This window comes from Lissotriton vulgaris, chromosome 3_1, assembly GCF_964263255.1.
Source record: "Lissotriton vulgaris chromosome 3_1, aLisVul1.2, whole genome shotgun sequence".
Lineage (NCBI taxonomy): Eukaryota > Metazoa > Chordata > Amphibia > Caudata > Salamandridae > Lissotriton > Lissotriton vulgaris.
In genome coordinates, this window is record NC_141689.1 from 2,109,911,576 (window position 1) to 2,109,926,384 (window position 14,809).

The window sequence follows — 14,809 nt, forward strand, 5'->3', positions numbered from 1 at the left end:
TGTCTCCATGACATTGAATAAGATTTATTTACCAAACTGGGCAAATACCTCACTTTGGATATTGGTATTTTCTAGGTGTGGTGCTACCACTTTTTCCAACATACTTGGTATATGAGCCATAATGTTAACACTCATTTGGATGAAGCTATGCGTCTGCTGCTTTGTGAAAAAGGCACAATATATGTGTGTGTGTATGTGTGTGTGTGTGTATAGAAATATTGTAGGGTGAAACATGGTACCCGTTCTGATATTTTTCATTTAATGTGTACTTAGCAGCGGAAAATTCTGGGAGTGACCTTATAAAGTATACCTGTAGGTATACTTTATAAGGTCACTCCCAGAATTATGGTATATGTTACTTAAATTATGGTTTAATATTTGGGAAAAGGCAAAATGTTTTTTATAAATCAGTGAAAAAAGAACGACAATCTGAATCAAATCGTTTATGGTGCAGTCCATAATCCATGCAGCAAGCACATTAACCCACTGTTTGTTTTTCATATGCAACGGTTTGGGATCTTTGACCTTGATACAGCTACATGGAGCTGTAGCCAGGACACCTAACATGTCATTCCAGTTGCTGTTTATCCTAATCTTTTAAGTTTTGTGCAGGAGCTCACATTAGACCTTCAGACCAGACAGTCTTTCTGCATGTGCCCAAATTAAAGAAATTAAAGTTGTTGGGGTGGCAGGTCGTTCTCTCATGGGGTTCTTAACCTATGGAAGTACCTCCCATTCTCCCTAAAACATATCTGCCCAGAGCCCACTAAGTTTTAAGAGAAAACTACAAACATGGCTATGTTTTAGCGAACAAGCAGTTTTGGCACCAGGAAGGCACTGAGGTAACAGTGCTCTTAATACAACTGAAAAATACATACAAAACAATAAATAACACCTCACTCACGCTCTCAAGGACAGAGGCAGGAACTAGCATAAGAATTTAAAACTGCATTTAAAAGATGAGACTGTTTTAACATCTAGGGGTCAATTAGGATGGCGGACGGACAAAGTCCGTCCGCCATCCTGTCGGGGGATGGGACCGTCCGCCACAGAGGCGGAGGTCCCGTGCCTCGAATTAGGATGCACCCGCCACAGTGGCGGGTGCATCCCACATTTTTAACATTGCGGCGGGCGGTTCTGAAAGCACCGCCCGGCGCAATGCTATAAATTAATGTTGTGCTTTTCAAAGCACAACATGACAGGCACCGCGCGGTGCCTGCCATGTTGTATTTTGAAACGCAGGGGGGTACCACAGGTACACCCCATGTGCGCCCCCACCGCCCCCATCACCCTGGGGGCCCGCAACGGGCCACCGAAGCAAAGACTGTATGCCTTTTCATTGCCCACAGCACATCCTAATATGGCTGGCGGTGTCTGATAGACACCGTCACCATTTTAGACCTTTTCCGCCACGGTCGCAAGGTGACCACGGCGGAAAAGTGTCGGACGGTCTTACCGTCCGCCGCAGTCCCCCACGCCATTGTAATATTGGGGGGCGAATAGGTGGCGGACGGGCACGGATGACGGACAGATCGCCACCGCCTACATGGCGGTGGCGATCCGTCCGCCATCCTAATCGGCCCCCAAGTGTTCTCTCTAATATGTTATCAAGTTTAACAAATCGACATGGTTGATATCGCATTCATGATATCCTCACAGGAGAGACATTTTGGTATTTTCTATTTTTAATATGGTGATTTTTTTTTTTAAATGATGAAAATATTGCTCTACGTTTAAAATATAAATATATTTGTGTGGAATATATATGTACACATGTCATGTACACCAGTGTCAATAAACACAGAAATAATATTGTAGAAATGTAGCATTCTTTAGATCACGTCATTTAATACTATTGGCGCCAGTTTGACCATGACTGGAGAAACCAGTTTGCAATTAAAACAATGATCTGAAAGCTTTGCTTTACCTCTAACAGGACTCTATTCAGCAACAGAGACTAGAAGAAGAAAGAAGTATGGTTGCATTGATGCAAGAATTTACCAATAAACTTAAACGGGTGAATCTGGAGAACGGGGACAGAGGTAACATATAGAAAGAGAAATTTTCAAATGTACGTATCTTAAATCATGTATAATTCTGTTATTGGTCGAGGTGCATTTTCCATTTACATCATTTTAGATACTAGGATATAAGTGAAAAACCGATCTCGTATATCAAAGTACAAAGGATCTTACAAACAATATTACACAAAAAGTATGAACATAATGTACGTTTTGCTGTGGAAGGTGCCAACACCAGGGGAGTAACACAGGCCCATGCGGCACAGTGGCGGCCGCCAACCCTTCAAAGCACCCATCCCCTTCTGTACAAGACCAATGAGTAATTGTGAGCAGGGGCATAGGATATACTAAATTTCTCGGGGCAGGGAGGGGGGAGACAAGGACAATGATTTGGACTTTCTAGTGACCCTATCCAAATTGCACATTGTCTGAGAGCCGTACGCTCCATTAAATTAATACAATTGCATAGTTTTATAGTGAAACATTGATAAAGGCAGGCATGTAGTCACAGTTTGCAAGTATACCTTAATTGTCATTTACATTCACAAAGTAATTAGACCTAATGTGAAAAAATATGTTTTTGAAATTTAAATTTTCCTGCGCCAAGCAAACAAAGGTGGGTCGATAAAAAGAAAGAATAAACGGAATGATCTTCGCCAACATTCATAAACCTGAAAATGCAATTGGACTCATATTGGAGCACCCATGTTTTACTCAAACAGTTTCATTCTTTTTTATCAAGAATTTCATATTTTTGTGACATGTCAGAGTTTGGCACACCATAACACAATTCTTTTAAAAAAAATTGATCATAAACAATCTGTGTATTAACAAATCAACAACAAATTACTCAATTTGATGCATTTGGTCAATATACATTACATCAGTACACCAGAAATTTTTCAAACTATAGTCCTGTCTATTGGTTTCCTCTCATATTTAGGACTGTTCTCACATCGGACCTATGCTCATATGAATATATGTCCACAACAAGTATGAACACTGCATAATTGATTGCCCTTAGTGAGTTTGTGGGATAAGTCTCAGGAAAGCTGAAGCGTTTCTAAACCCATTTCTGTATTTTCGGGTTTTTCCTCAGGGCAAAGCTGGGTACCTGACAATTAAAAACAGAAAATAACTACATTTTAATGGCTTCTCCTTTTTCTAAGTTAGTTCTTTTGGCGTTTGGTATGAAAAGAAAAAGTTACCTATATAATTCCTGGGCAACTTTGTTTCGTTCAACTTTGTTTCGTTCATCTGTGCTCATAGCGATATCTTTTTTTTTTTTTTTTAATAAACTTTATTGCACCTGGGTAAAGAAAAAGAGACTGCCTGTTGTCTCAGGTTTTTTGTGGTCAAAACGGCATCTTATTATGAAAGTGGTTAAGCAATGCACTTACTTTTGGGGAAAGTTTGAGAACACGTGTGTGGTCGCGTTTTCTTTGATGTATTGTCAAATCACAGGTGTTCGCAACTTTATCTGTTAAAAAGTAGTGCGTATGATTTACTTGTTTGAATCTGTGGTTACGTGCTATATGGTCATTACTTATTTAGCTCGATATTACTTGCAATTACGGCTGAGCATCCTGTTATTTTCAGTCTATTTCGTAGAAGTGTGGCTCACTGGTTAGAGGAGGCAGACCTGGAAGCGGAGGTCAGCCCGGGACCAGGGTTCAATTCCCGGCTCGGCGGGGTCTTGAGTCCTAATATGTCCATAGACTCGACAATTCTCGCTCCGGTGCCTACTCGATTAATGGGTTCACACTCTGCGACTCTGGGTAATAGCTTGCTTAATCTCCACAATGGCCCCTCGCGGCGGGATGCCTGGCTTTCACCTTGCGGATACCCTGCCGGGGTTATCTCACAGGGGAATACTAGGACGGGTTCCCTAAGCAAGCGCTTAGAAACCAGTGGTGATTTGCGCTATATAAATTCATGTACATTTACATTTACATTTGCTGCAAGGGCACGTCTCCGCACTGAATTCGCGAACGCATTAAGTCTGCAACATTGAAAAACGGGTTTTGGTTGGTGGCGTGATAGATTTGATGGAGATTAAATCATCGCTTGGATCATGGTTACAGTTCTCACCTTTAGTCTTTGGGAGTTGGCGATTCAATCACTCGTCTTCGTTTGCTGTACTAACATTCGGACGACCGCTGCGCTCCAGTTTACATGCGTGCAAATCCGGAAGTGAGCTCTTAGGTCACATGATTCCGTTTCTTTTCTTGGATTGTGGGAGTTTTAGTGAATTAACATTTGTGGGATGAATTGTTGACTGGTAATGTGTGTTATAATTGTTTTAGTGAGGGTATTGCGGAATCTGTATATCGTTAAAGGATTAGCTGGGCATTAGCGCTTGCACCATTAATGTTAACTATTTTTAGGGAACCGGTCTTCATGACAAAGGACTCAGTGGATGGTTCTTTGTAACTCTGACATTTCGTTCATTCCCTCCATCACGCAGTTGTACTTCAAAATTAGATACGCTTCTTTTCTCAACTACATGGTATCTACATTACCTCCACTTGGGGGAATTTTTATGGCTGACAGCACTGTCCACTTGAAATCGTTCTCTGTATGGTCACTCTCTAAAAAGTGTTGAACAATTGGGTCAACACTTTTTGCTTTATTCTGGATCAGTGTTGTGCCAGCCTTTGATTTATTTGCTGGTTGGTTTTCCCAATGTATAATTTTGGGCATGGACAAATTATCGCATATACTAAATTGCGGCTTTTACAATTGGTGAACTCTTTGTGTATCCATTTAATTGAGTTAAACTCAAACATTTTCCCTTCTATTGTATTGGCACATGAAACACAAGTGCCACATTTGTGTTGACCTTCAACTGGTTTCAAATTCCAGAGAGTGCGTAGATCTGTTCTGGCTTGGGAGATCCCTATGTCTGCTCTGACGATCTATTGGCCTATGCTTCTATTTTTCTTTAGCGCAAATAAAGGTTTTTGCATTGGGACCTCTAAATTGGAAATTAGATGCCAATTTTTAAGATTATCGCATTGAATTTGTTGTTGTATGGGCCATATGTTGTTACACAGACTAGCCTCTCTAGAGGTTTCTTTTCTTTTTTAGTTAATAGTTCTTCCCTTGGTGTGAACCAAGCACGTTTGGTAGAGTGTTTTAACATTTTGCTTGGGTAACCCCTTGCTTTCAGCTGGTTACATAAAATTTCAGAATGTGCCATAAACTCCTCTTTTCAAGAGCAATTCCTTCTAATTCTTAGCAGTTGACTGTAGGGGAGATTAGCTTTAAGACTTTGGGATGATAACTCCGGTAGTGGAGCATTGTGTTTTTATCGGTTGTTTTTCGATATAAAGTGGTAGTCAGCTTCTGATATTGTGGGAAAACTTCTACGTCCAAAAATGTTAAACGTGTTGGACTGTAAGTCAAAGTGAATTTTATATCTGGATGTCTGGTGTTGGGCCACTCATGGAAACAGATGAGAGTTTCTTCCGTACCGTTTCACTGACACCAGACATCATCAATGTACCGATACCATGTTGTTATCTGCTTTCGGTAAGGATTGATATGATACAAGAAGCGTTCCTCATACAGGGCCATGAAGAGAACCGCCATCTCTGGGGCATAAGGACTCCCCATGTGGGGTCCTCTTCACCTGCACTGTAGAACGCATCCATGAACCGGAAATAATTTCTCTAGAGTGCAATCCTAGCCAGGTCTATTAAAAATTCTGTTGGGACTCGTTATGGCTTAGGTCGAGTTTCAAGGAAAAATTCCATTGCTTCCAATCCTTCTTGAAGGATTTGGTTGTAGAGGAAGGTGACATCAAACGACACCATTAGGTCTTGACTAGCATCAAAAATTGAACCTTCTATTTTATTAATAAAATTAGTGGTATTTTTCAAATATGATGTTACCTGACTCATGAAAGGTTTCAAAAACACGTCAACATATTTTGCTAGTGGCTCCAATATCGAGTCACACCGGGAGACGATAGGTCTTCCGGGCGGCTCCATAAGATTTTTATGGATTTTTGGAAGGAAATAGATTACCGGAGTACGAGGTTTCTTTTTTGTTAGATATTCGAATTCTTTTGGGCCTAGGATGCCTGAGTCAAATCCCTCTGTTAGTTTATTCTGTATTTCTTTTTGTATTTGCATTGCGGGATCCTCATTTAGTAGCCTATACTATTCTTCTTTCTGTATTTGGTTGTTTGCTTCTGCAATGTACTTTTCTCTTGCCCAAACCACCAGGGCGCCCCCCTTATCAGCAGGTTTTACTACTATTGTTTCATCATTCCTTAATTCGCTGATGGCAGCCTGTTTTTCACTTGTTAAATTTCTTTTAGCAAATACTTTTTGATTGCCCAACTGCGTGATGGATGAAAGGACCATCTGCTCGTAAGCAATTATTTCTTTGGGGATGCTATGTGTCGGGGGAATAAAGGTTGATTTGTTTGAGAGGCTAGATGGCTCAGGTTTTCTGGTGTTTTCCTTATTATGGAAAAACGCCTTTAACCGTAATTTCCTGCAAAATTCCAAAGCTTCAATTTTTAAGTTCGCCAAATCTGTGTTGGCTACTGGCACGAACTTCAGGCCTAATTCTAAGACTGACTTTTCATGGGTAGTCAATTGGAAACGCGTCAGCTTTCCTGAGACTTATCCCACAAACTCACAAAGGGCAAGCAATTATGCAGTGTTCATACTTGTTGTGGACATATATTCATATGAGCATAGGCTATGTGTGGTGTAAGGGTAGTGTAGAAGTGATAAGTGATAGGGGTGTAAGGACCTAAATAAGTGGATGCAAAATATCAAAAATTAAAAATTCCCTGGCTAGTGGAAAGAATTGATTTAATGAATTCCCTAGCTGGGAACATTAAAAAAAGGGAACTCACGCAGCAATGCATTCAGGTTAGCTTGGTGGTCCTTCACATAGAGGGTAACATCATCAGCGTATAGTGAGATAGATATCTGACGCTGGAAGCATCGAAACGCGCTAGTCTGATGTAGCTGTTGTAAACGACACGCTAACGGTTCAATCACAATAGCGAATAAAAGTGGGGATAGTGGGCACCCCTGATGAGTTCCCCTGGTGATCCTTAGGGGCGTCGATAGATGTCCATTTACCAGCCCTTTCGCCGTTGGCTCAGTGTACAGCAACTTTACCCAAGCTAGAAAAACTGGGGGAAAGCCCATTTTGCGCAGGACAGTAAAAAGATAGCGCCACTCCACTGAGTCAAACGCCTTCGAGGCGTCCAAAAACACCACGGCGAGTGGAAGCTCGGGGGCAACCGTTTGTATAAGTGAAAAGAGAGTTCGTAGGTTATGAGACGTCGATCTCGTCGGGACAAAACCTGATTGATCGGGAAGTATTATTCTAGTCATGAGGAGTGACAGCTGTGTGGCCAATACTTTGGCCAGAATGTTTGCGTCACAATTTATCAAGGACAATGGCCGGTAGGAGTCACACTGCGTAGGGTCTTTGCCTGGCTTCAGTAGGGATGTGATCACCACTTCGCACATTGACCGGGTAGTATTCCCATCTCCAGGAAATCTTCGAATACCTCTTTCAACACTGGCGCCATAGTGTCGATATAGCATTTGCAGATTTCGATATAGCATTTGTAGATTTCAGCGGGAATTCTGTCTAACCCTGGTGCCTTACCATTTCCCAGAGACATTATAGCCTCCCTTATTTCACCCAGTTCCAGTGGAGCACTTAAAAATGTTCTGTACATGTCACTCAGCCAGCACAGTGCCACCTCTCCCAAAAAAAGTCTAGATCTATCACCCCCATGGATTGTGTAATGTATAAGTGTGCATAGTGTGTGTGAAGGGCATGCAAGATTTGATTATTGTCTCTACAGGCCTCGCCTTCTCGATCAACAATTTCCAAGACGGTGTTAGTGCCTCTGGCAGTCCTTATCACCTCAGACAATGCTCTCCCTGGCCGTTCTCCCTCACTATATGTGCGGGCAACCCAATATTTACTTCTAAATTTCGTTTTGCGCTGCACCTCCTCCTCATATTCTGACAACTTGTGTCGAAGCTGTTGGTGTGCAGTCCCTCCATCCCGTCCCGCCATTTGTCTCTCCAGTGCCTTCAGCTCACTCTTTAGTTTATGCAATGTGCGTTGAATGTCTCGGAGTACACCAAAGCTTTTGGCGTTACACCACCCCCGAACTGTGACCTTAAAGGCCTCCCATACCACCTCGAAGCTGTCTACCGTACCTTTATTACGAGGGAAAAAGTCCTTTATGTCTTCCCCTAGTTCATCGTGAAAAACAGCATCCAGGAGGGCAGCTGGTTGGAGCCGCCAGGTGCGCCTAGGAAGGTCATATCCAGGTATAGCCATTGTGACCAACACAGGGCAGTGATCAGAATGAGTTCTGGCCAGATGTCTGGTCTCGGTGACGCAGAGGGCCAGGTCTCTGGATAAGAAGCAGTAATCTAATTGCGCCCATGTACCTGTGTAAGAGGTGAAGTGTGTACCTTCCTGAAGCGTGGGATGCAGATATCTCCAACTGTCCACCAGGCCGCCCTCCTCCACAATGCCCTGCAGTGTTTCTCTCATCCTTGGATGATATTGTGCTTGGCCATCTGCCCTATCTAACGTGGGTGTCACCGCTACATTGAAGTCGCCCCCCCAAATGATGTGCCGAGAGCCTACATCCAATACCTTCCCCCATAATAGTGTGCAAAACTCCGGAGTGTCTGTATTCGGAGCATAACAATTGACAATGGTAACCGTATCTCCTCCCAATCTCCCCCAAAATATCACGTAGCGCCCTTCCTTGTCCACCTGTTGCCCCAGTAATGTGAAGGGAACCGTACGATGTATCAGTATGGCAGTGCCCCTAGCATAAGAAGATTAGTTAGAGAAGGCTCTGACCCCCGCCCACCTGCCAGCAAATGAGGAAATAGTCTGAGGGGGTATATGCGTCTCCTGCACAATACCATATTTACCTTATGCCTATCTAAGTAGGCCAATACCTGTCTACACTTCCGAGCATCCTTAAGCCCTCGTATATTCCAGGATAGTACCGTATATATGTTTGTAGGGGTGTCACCCATTAGGATTGTGCATTATGTGTGCAACATACAACCACCTTGTCCAGACTTGTACCACAATACACCAGTATCCACCACCGCCCAATTGGTTCCTTTTTCTATCCAACAATAACAGGGCAACTTGAAACATGCCCTCTGTTTCCTTTCCGTTATGAGGCTCCCCCAACTTGCCAACAGGTCCTTTTCCCGCCCATTTCCCCCCCAACAGTGTAGTTAACCAATAGGAACCACCATGGTCCAACCTACCCCCCGCTGCCACCCCGTCCCTCCCCACATACCGTCAGGAATAAAACAACCACATTCCAGTGTCCCCACTGTCTTCCACCCCCCCCTCCCACTGAAGCCCACCCCCCTCCCCACCCTCCCAACGTCAGTGCAATGACATAGTTCGACATAGGGGAACAGCATTAGATGTTCACACAGCCCCCGTCCCTCTCCAGGCCCTGGAGCCTGTACGACCACCGGGCTCTAGCAGAGGAGGGGCGGTGGGGCCTGGAATACGTTACCACTGGAACCACTTTAAGCGTCCCTGGCTTATTGGGCATGAAGTGTCCCCAGCCTCTCTGCTACCTCAAGTCGTAACAGCGTCATGTGTGCTGGCCATGAGTCAGGGTCCCAACTACTGTTATGATAAGTCAAGTGTCCTCATCTTCTTCTTGTATGTTGTCACGTTGCTCCGGGTCTCGACCATTCGCTCCCCGTTGTGTCCGCCTCAGGTGTCGCAGATAGTCCTCCACTCGCTGCGGGTTAGTAAAAAAACGTTGTTTGCCTTGATGTGTCACGCGGAGTCGTGCAGGATAAAGTAAAGCATAATCAATCTGAGCAGCTCGTAGCTTCTTTTTTACATCTAGAAACATGCGCCGTTCTTCTTGCACTAATGGAGTGAAATCCGGGTAAACGGAGAAAGCTACACCTTCATACACCAGATTTTGCTTTGTACGTGCAGCGTGTAGGGCCACATCGCGATCGCGATAATTTAGCAATTGCGCAATTATGGGTCATGGCGGTTGTCCCGGTTTCGGTTGTGGACCCAGGGACCTGTGTGCTCGCTCCACTATGAATTGTGTGGAGAAAGCCTCAGCGCCTATGGCGGTCAGGAGAAGTTATTCTATATAGTCCTCCATTCGCCCAGTGTTGGTGAACTCCGGAATGTTAGTTACGCGAATATTATTGCGCCTACTACGTGCTTCTAAATCCTCATTCTTCCTCGCAATTACCCGTAGTAGGTTGTCCATCCTTGCCATTTGTGTTGCATGACTGGCGGTGGTATCCTCAGAATCCGAAATACGCCTCTCCGCTTCCTTCAGCCGCTCCTTGTGCTGATCCACTTTGTGCACTATTGCGTCCATTCTGGAGGACATCCGGTCCATCTTATCTACCATAGTGGCGAACCCGTCTCATTTCCTGCAGTATTTGGTGCATATCTAGCTCCGGAGTCGATGCTCCGCCGCTCGCCATTTCTGCGCCACGTGAGGCAGCCACCGCCGATGCAGATTTGGGCCCCTTTTTTGGTGCATCAAAAGATAGTTTCGGCTGACCGTTGTCCTGTTTCACCATACTGCCAATTATTAGCTGGTATCACAGTCTACCTCAGACACACAAACGCCGGTCACTATGGGTATCACTATATCACTGTGCTGCTAAAGTCCTCTGTAATTTCAGGTGTTAAGGCAGCGCTTCGTAGCTTGCTGGACCTCCATGCGCCCGTACTAGGGCCTCACACTTCCTTAGCATGCATCCGTTGGAATGCCAGGTACATGCAGGATCGAGTAGCAGGGAATAGCCTCCACGCCAGCACACCATGTGAGTTTGGAGTAGTATAAAATTGTGGCCACAGTAAGAATCGTCTCCCTCTTCCACGCCATCTCCGTCTTGGGGCTCAATCTAATGGAGCCCGCAGCTCTGCGCCCTTCAACCACTCTTCGCGCCGTGCAACTTACTCCCCCATCTAGTGCAACCCCATGCAGTCGGGAACCTGCAAATATTCCAGCGCAGCCACCGTGGATTGTCCGTTATAGGCCCTCAACTCCAACAAGTGGGACAACAGTAATAAGGCCCAGCGCCGTCGTGGGTTACTCAGCGCTACAATCAGGGGTCTCACCACAACAGCGATCTAGCGTTAGACCTCGCTGTCTCATGGGAGCCGCAGGGTCTTCACCGGTACGCCCTCACAAATGCAGCATTGGCATCCTCCGGTGCAGCCGTCGAGCACTTTGGGTGTTGTCCGCTATCCTGTGGGCCACATTATCGCACTCAGCTCCGAAGCGATGCCCCCTCATATGGTCTACTGTAGGCAGCTCTTATCTCCGGCGGGCCGCCGGGTCCCGACAGTTTGCTGTCCCCCTCTAGCCGGACGGGCCTACTTCCCTCGTGGCGAGCCGCGGTCTCTCCTGCCACAGGGCGCCGCTCACCACGCCTCCCGCTGCTCCAGCTCTGCACTCGGGGGAAGTTATCATGTAGCAGCATTCAGTCTAGAGGCATCGGATCCGTCCTCAATCTTCACCGAGGTCGGGGATCAGGCTCATGAACATATATGCACCGTTTCTTCCAGATGGCAAACTATTTAAAAAGGATAAATGAAGGCTATATGTTCCAGGCAGCAGTAGCCTCCCCAAATGGCGGCCATTCCGCTTGTGCGCCCTCTAGCGCCCTCTTATCATCCCGAAAGTCTGAAAGCTAATCTCCCCTACAGTCAACTGCTAAGAATTAGAAGAAATTGCTCTCGCAAAGAGGACTTTATGGCACATTCTGAAATTTTATGTAACCAGCTGAAAGCAAGGGGTTACCCAAGAAAAGTGTTAAAACACTCTACCAAACGTGCTTGATTCACACCAAGGGAAGAACTATTAACCAAAAAAGAAAAGAAACCTCTAGAGAGGCTAGTCTATGTAACAACATATGGCCCATACACCAACAAATTCAAAGCGATAATCTTAAAAAATTGGCATCTAATTTCCAATTTAGAGGTCCCAATGCAAAAACCTTTATTGACGCTAAAGAAAAATAGAAGCATAGGCCAACAGATATTCAGAGAAGACATAGGGATCTCCCAAGCCAGAACAGATCTACGCACTCTCTGAAATTTGAAACCAGTTGAAGGCCACCACAAATGTGGCACTTGTGTTTCATGTGCCAATACAATAGAAGGGAAGATGTTTGAGTTTAACTCAATTAAATGGACACACAAAGAGTTCACCAATTGTAAAAGCCGCAATTTGGTATATGCGATAATTTGTCCATGTCCAAAATTATACATTGGGAAAACCAACCAGCAAATAAATCAAAGGCTGGCACAACACCGATCCAGAATAAAGCAAAAAGTGTTGACCGCCCCAATGGTTCAACACTTTTTAGAGAGTGACCATACAGAGAAAGATTACAAGTGGACAGTGCTGTCAGCCATAAAAATTCCCCCACGTGGAGGTAATGTAGATACCATGTTGTTGAGAAAAGAAGCGTATCTAATTTTGAAGTACAACTGCATGATGGAGAGAATGAACGAAATGTCAGAATTACAAAGAACCATCCATTGAGCCCTTTGTCATGTAGACCGGTTCCCTAAAAATAGTTAACATTAATGGTGGAAGCGCTAATGCCCAGTGAATCCTCTAACCATATACAGATTCCAAAAATACCCTCTCTAAAACAATTATAACACACATTAACAGTCAACAATTCATCCCACGAATGTTAATTCACTACAACTCCCTAAGAGCTCACTTCCGGGTTTGCATGCACGTAAACAAGAGCGCAGCGGTCTTCCGAACGCTAGTATAGCAAACGAAGACGAGTGATTGAATCGCCTACTCCCATAGACTAAAGGTGAGAACTGTAACCACGATCCAAGCGTTGATTTAATGTCCATCAAATCTATCACGCCACCGAGCAAACCCCTTTTTTCAATGTTGCAGACTTAACGCGTTCGTGAAATCAATGCGGAGACGCTCCCTTGCAGCAAGAACAAAATAGCCTGAAAATAACAGGGCGCTCAGCCGTAATTGCAAGTAAGATCGAGCTAAATAAGTAATGACCATATAGCACCTAACCACGGATTCAAACAACTAAATCATACGCACTACTTTTTAACAGAAACAGTTGCGAACACCCGTGATTTGACAATACATCAAAGAAAACGCGACCACACGCGTGTTCTCAAACGTTCCCCAAAAGTAAGTGTATTGCTTAACCACTTTCATAATAAGATACTGTTTTGACCAAAAACAACTTGAGACAACAGGCAGTCTCTTTTTTCTATACCCAGGCGCAATAGAGTTTCTTCAACAACAAAAAAAAAGATATCACTATGAGCACAGATAAACAAAACAAAGTTGCCCAGGAATGATATAGGTAACTTTTTTCTTTTCATACCAAACGCCAATAGAACGAACTTAGAAAACGGAGAAGCCATTAAAATGTAGTTATTTTCTGTTTTTAATTGTCAGGTACCCAGCTTTGCCCTGAGTAAAAACCCGAAAATACAGAAAAGGGTTTGGAAACGCGTCGGCTTTCCTGAGACCTATCCCACAAACTCACTAAAGGCAATCAATTATGCAGTGTTCGTACTTGTTGTGGACATCTATACTACTATTATAAAGAGAGAACTGTGAACCTTTGAAGCGGGTAAACTTCAGAAGTACACCACCAATCACAACACCCAATACAGCGCTGGAAAGGGGAGTTCCAGGAGATGGTCATAGGCTATACATATGGACACCATATACATTACAAAGTGAAAACAACATTAGGGGTAAAGTAGTTCCCTGTGGGCGTTGTAATGATGCTAGGGAGTAGCATGGGCGTGTCAAAGTAAACTTGTGGGCGGCACAAACTCATGGGCTGAAGATTGAAGCACACACAAAAGCACTCCGAATTGAGGCACAAAGATTGCAAAAGCACTCGGTGGTTTATCAATAACACAACAAATGACATGTGACTTACATGGGCAGTGACTTAACTCGCCAATACATTCATGGCGCGTTATCAGAGGGCCCGTGAATGCCATAAACAAAGGGGCACGGCAAGAAGTACAAGAGGCGCGGCACACGCACGCTGTCATAAGGGGTGGCTACAACTGAAAGAGGGATGCAAGTTTAAGCCACTCCGCCTTCACGCACACAAACATTTGAAAAAGCACTCGGCGGTTGCAGGGCGCCAAATATACAAATAAGGCCATTGGATTTACATGCCCAGGGATTTCAATCGCCGATACATTAATGCCGCATTATCACAGGGTCCCTGAATGCCATCATCAAAGGGGCGCGGCAACAAGTAAAAGAGGCGCGGAAACAATTGTCACACACGCTGTCATAAGTGGTGGGGAGGTCCTGTTCACTACGCGTTCCTTCTCACTGTGCTCAATGTTACAAAAAGGGGCGCGGCTTTCAAAAAAACCAATCACCCTACATTTAACACTTTTCACACAGTACTTCCAAAAATAACTATGAAAACTCTTCACGGATTTCTCTAACGAGCACCTTCGTAATAGGGGGCTAGCCGAGGGAAACAACACACAAGCTTCGAACGCTACGAAAAAACTTGCATTGACTGACAGTCGCATTGCCATTAATTCAAGCAGTGCCACTCTCTACCTGCATTCTCAGTCACAACACTTACTTACTGAGTGCGGCCCATTACTTAGGAATTACAAAGAAAGGCTTGCTCGCAGGGCCACTATCATTCACACCACTTCACGAAAAGAAATAATAATACCAAGACGGAGGGACTTTACTTCACAAT

General features: G+C 44.4%; 1 protein-coding gene across 1 annotated transcript in view; it reads left to right on the plus strand.

Annotated features, from left to right (window-relative positions):
* Positions 1–14,809, plus strand: part of LOC147728887 (uncharacterized) — a 386,974-nt gene that overhangs the window by 131,727 nt on the left and 240,438 nt on the right. Inside the window, exon 8 of the mRNA XM_086963878.1 lies at positions 1,937–2,042. Within this exon, the coding sequence (XP_086820004.1) occupies positions 1,937–2,042 (106 nt within the window). The remainder of the gene's footprint in view (positions 1–1,936; positions 2,043–14,809) is intronic.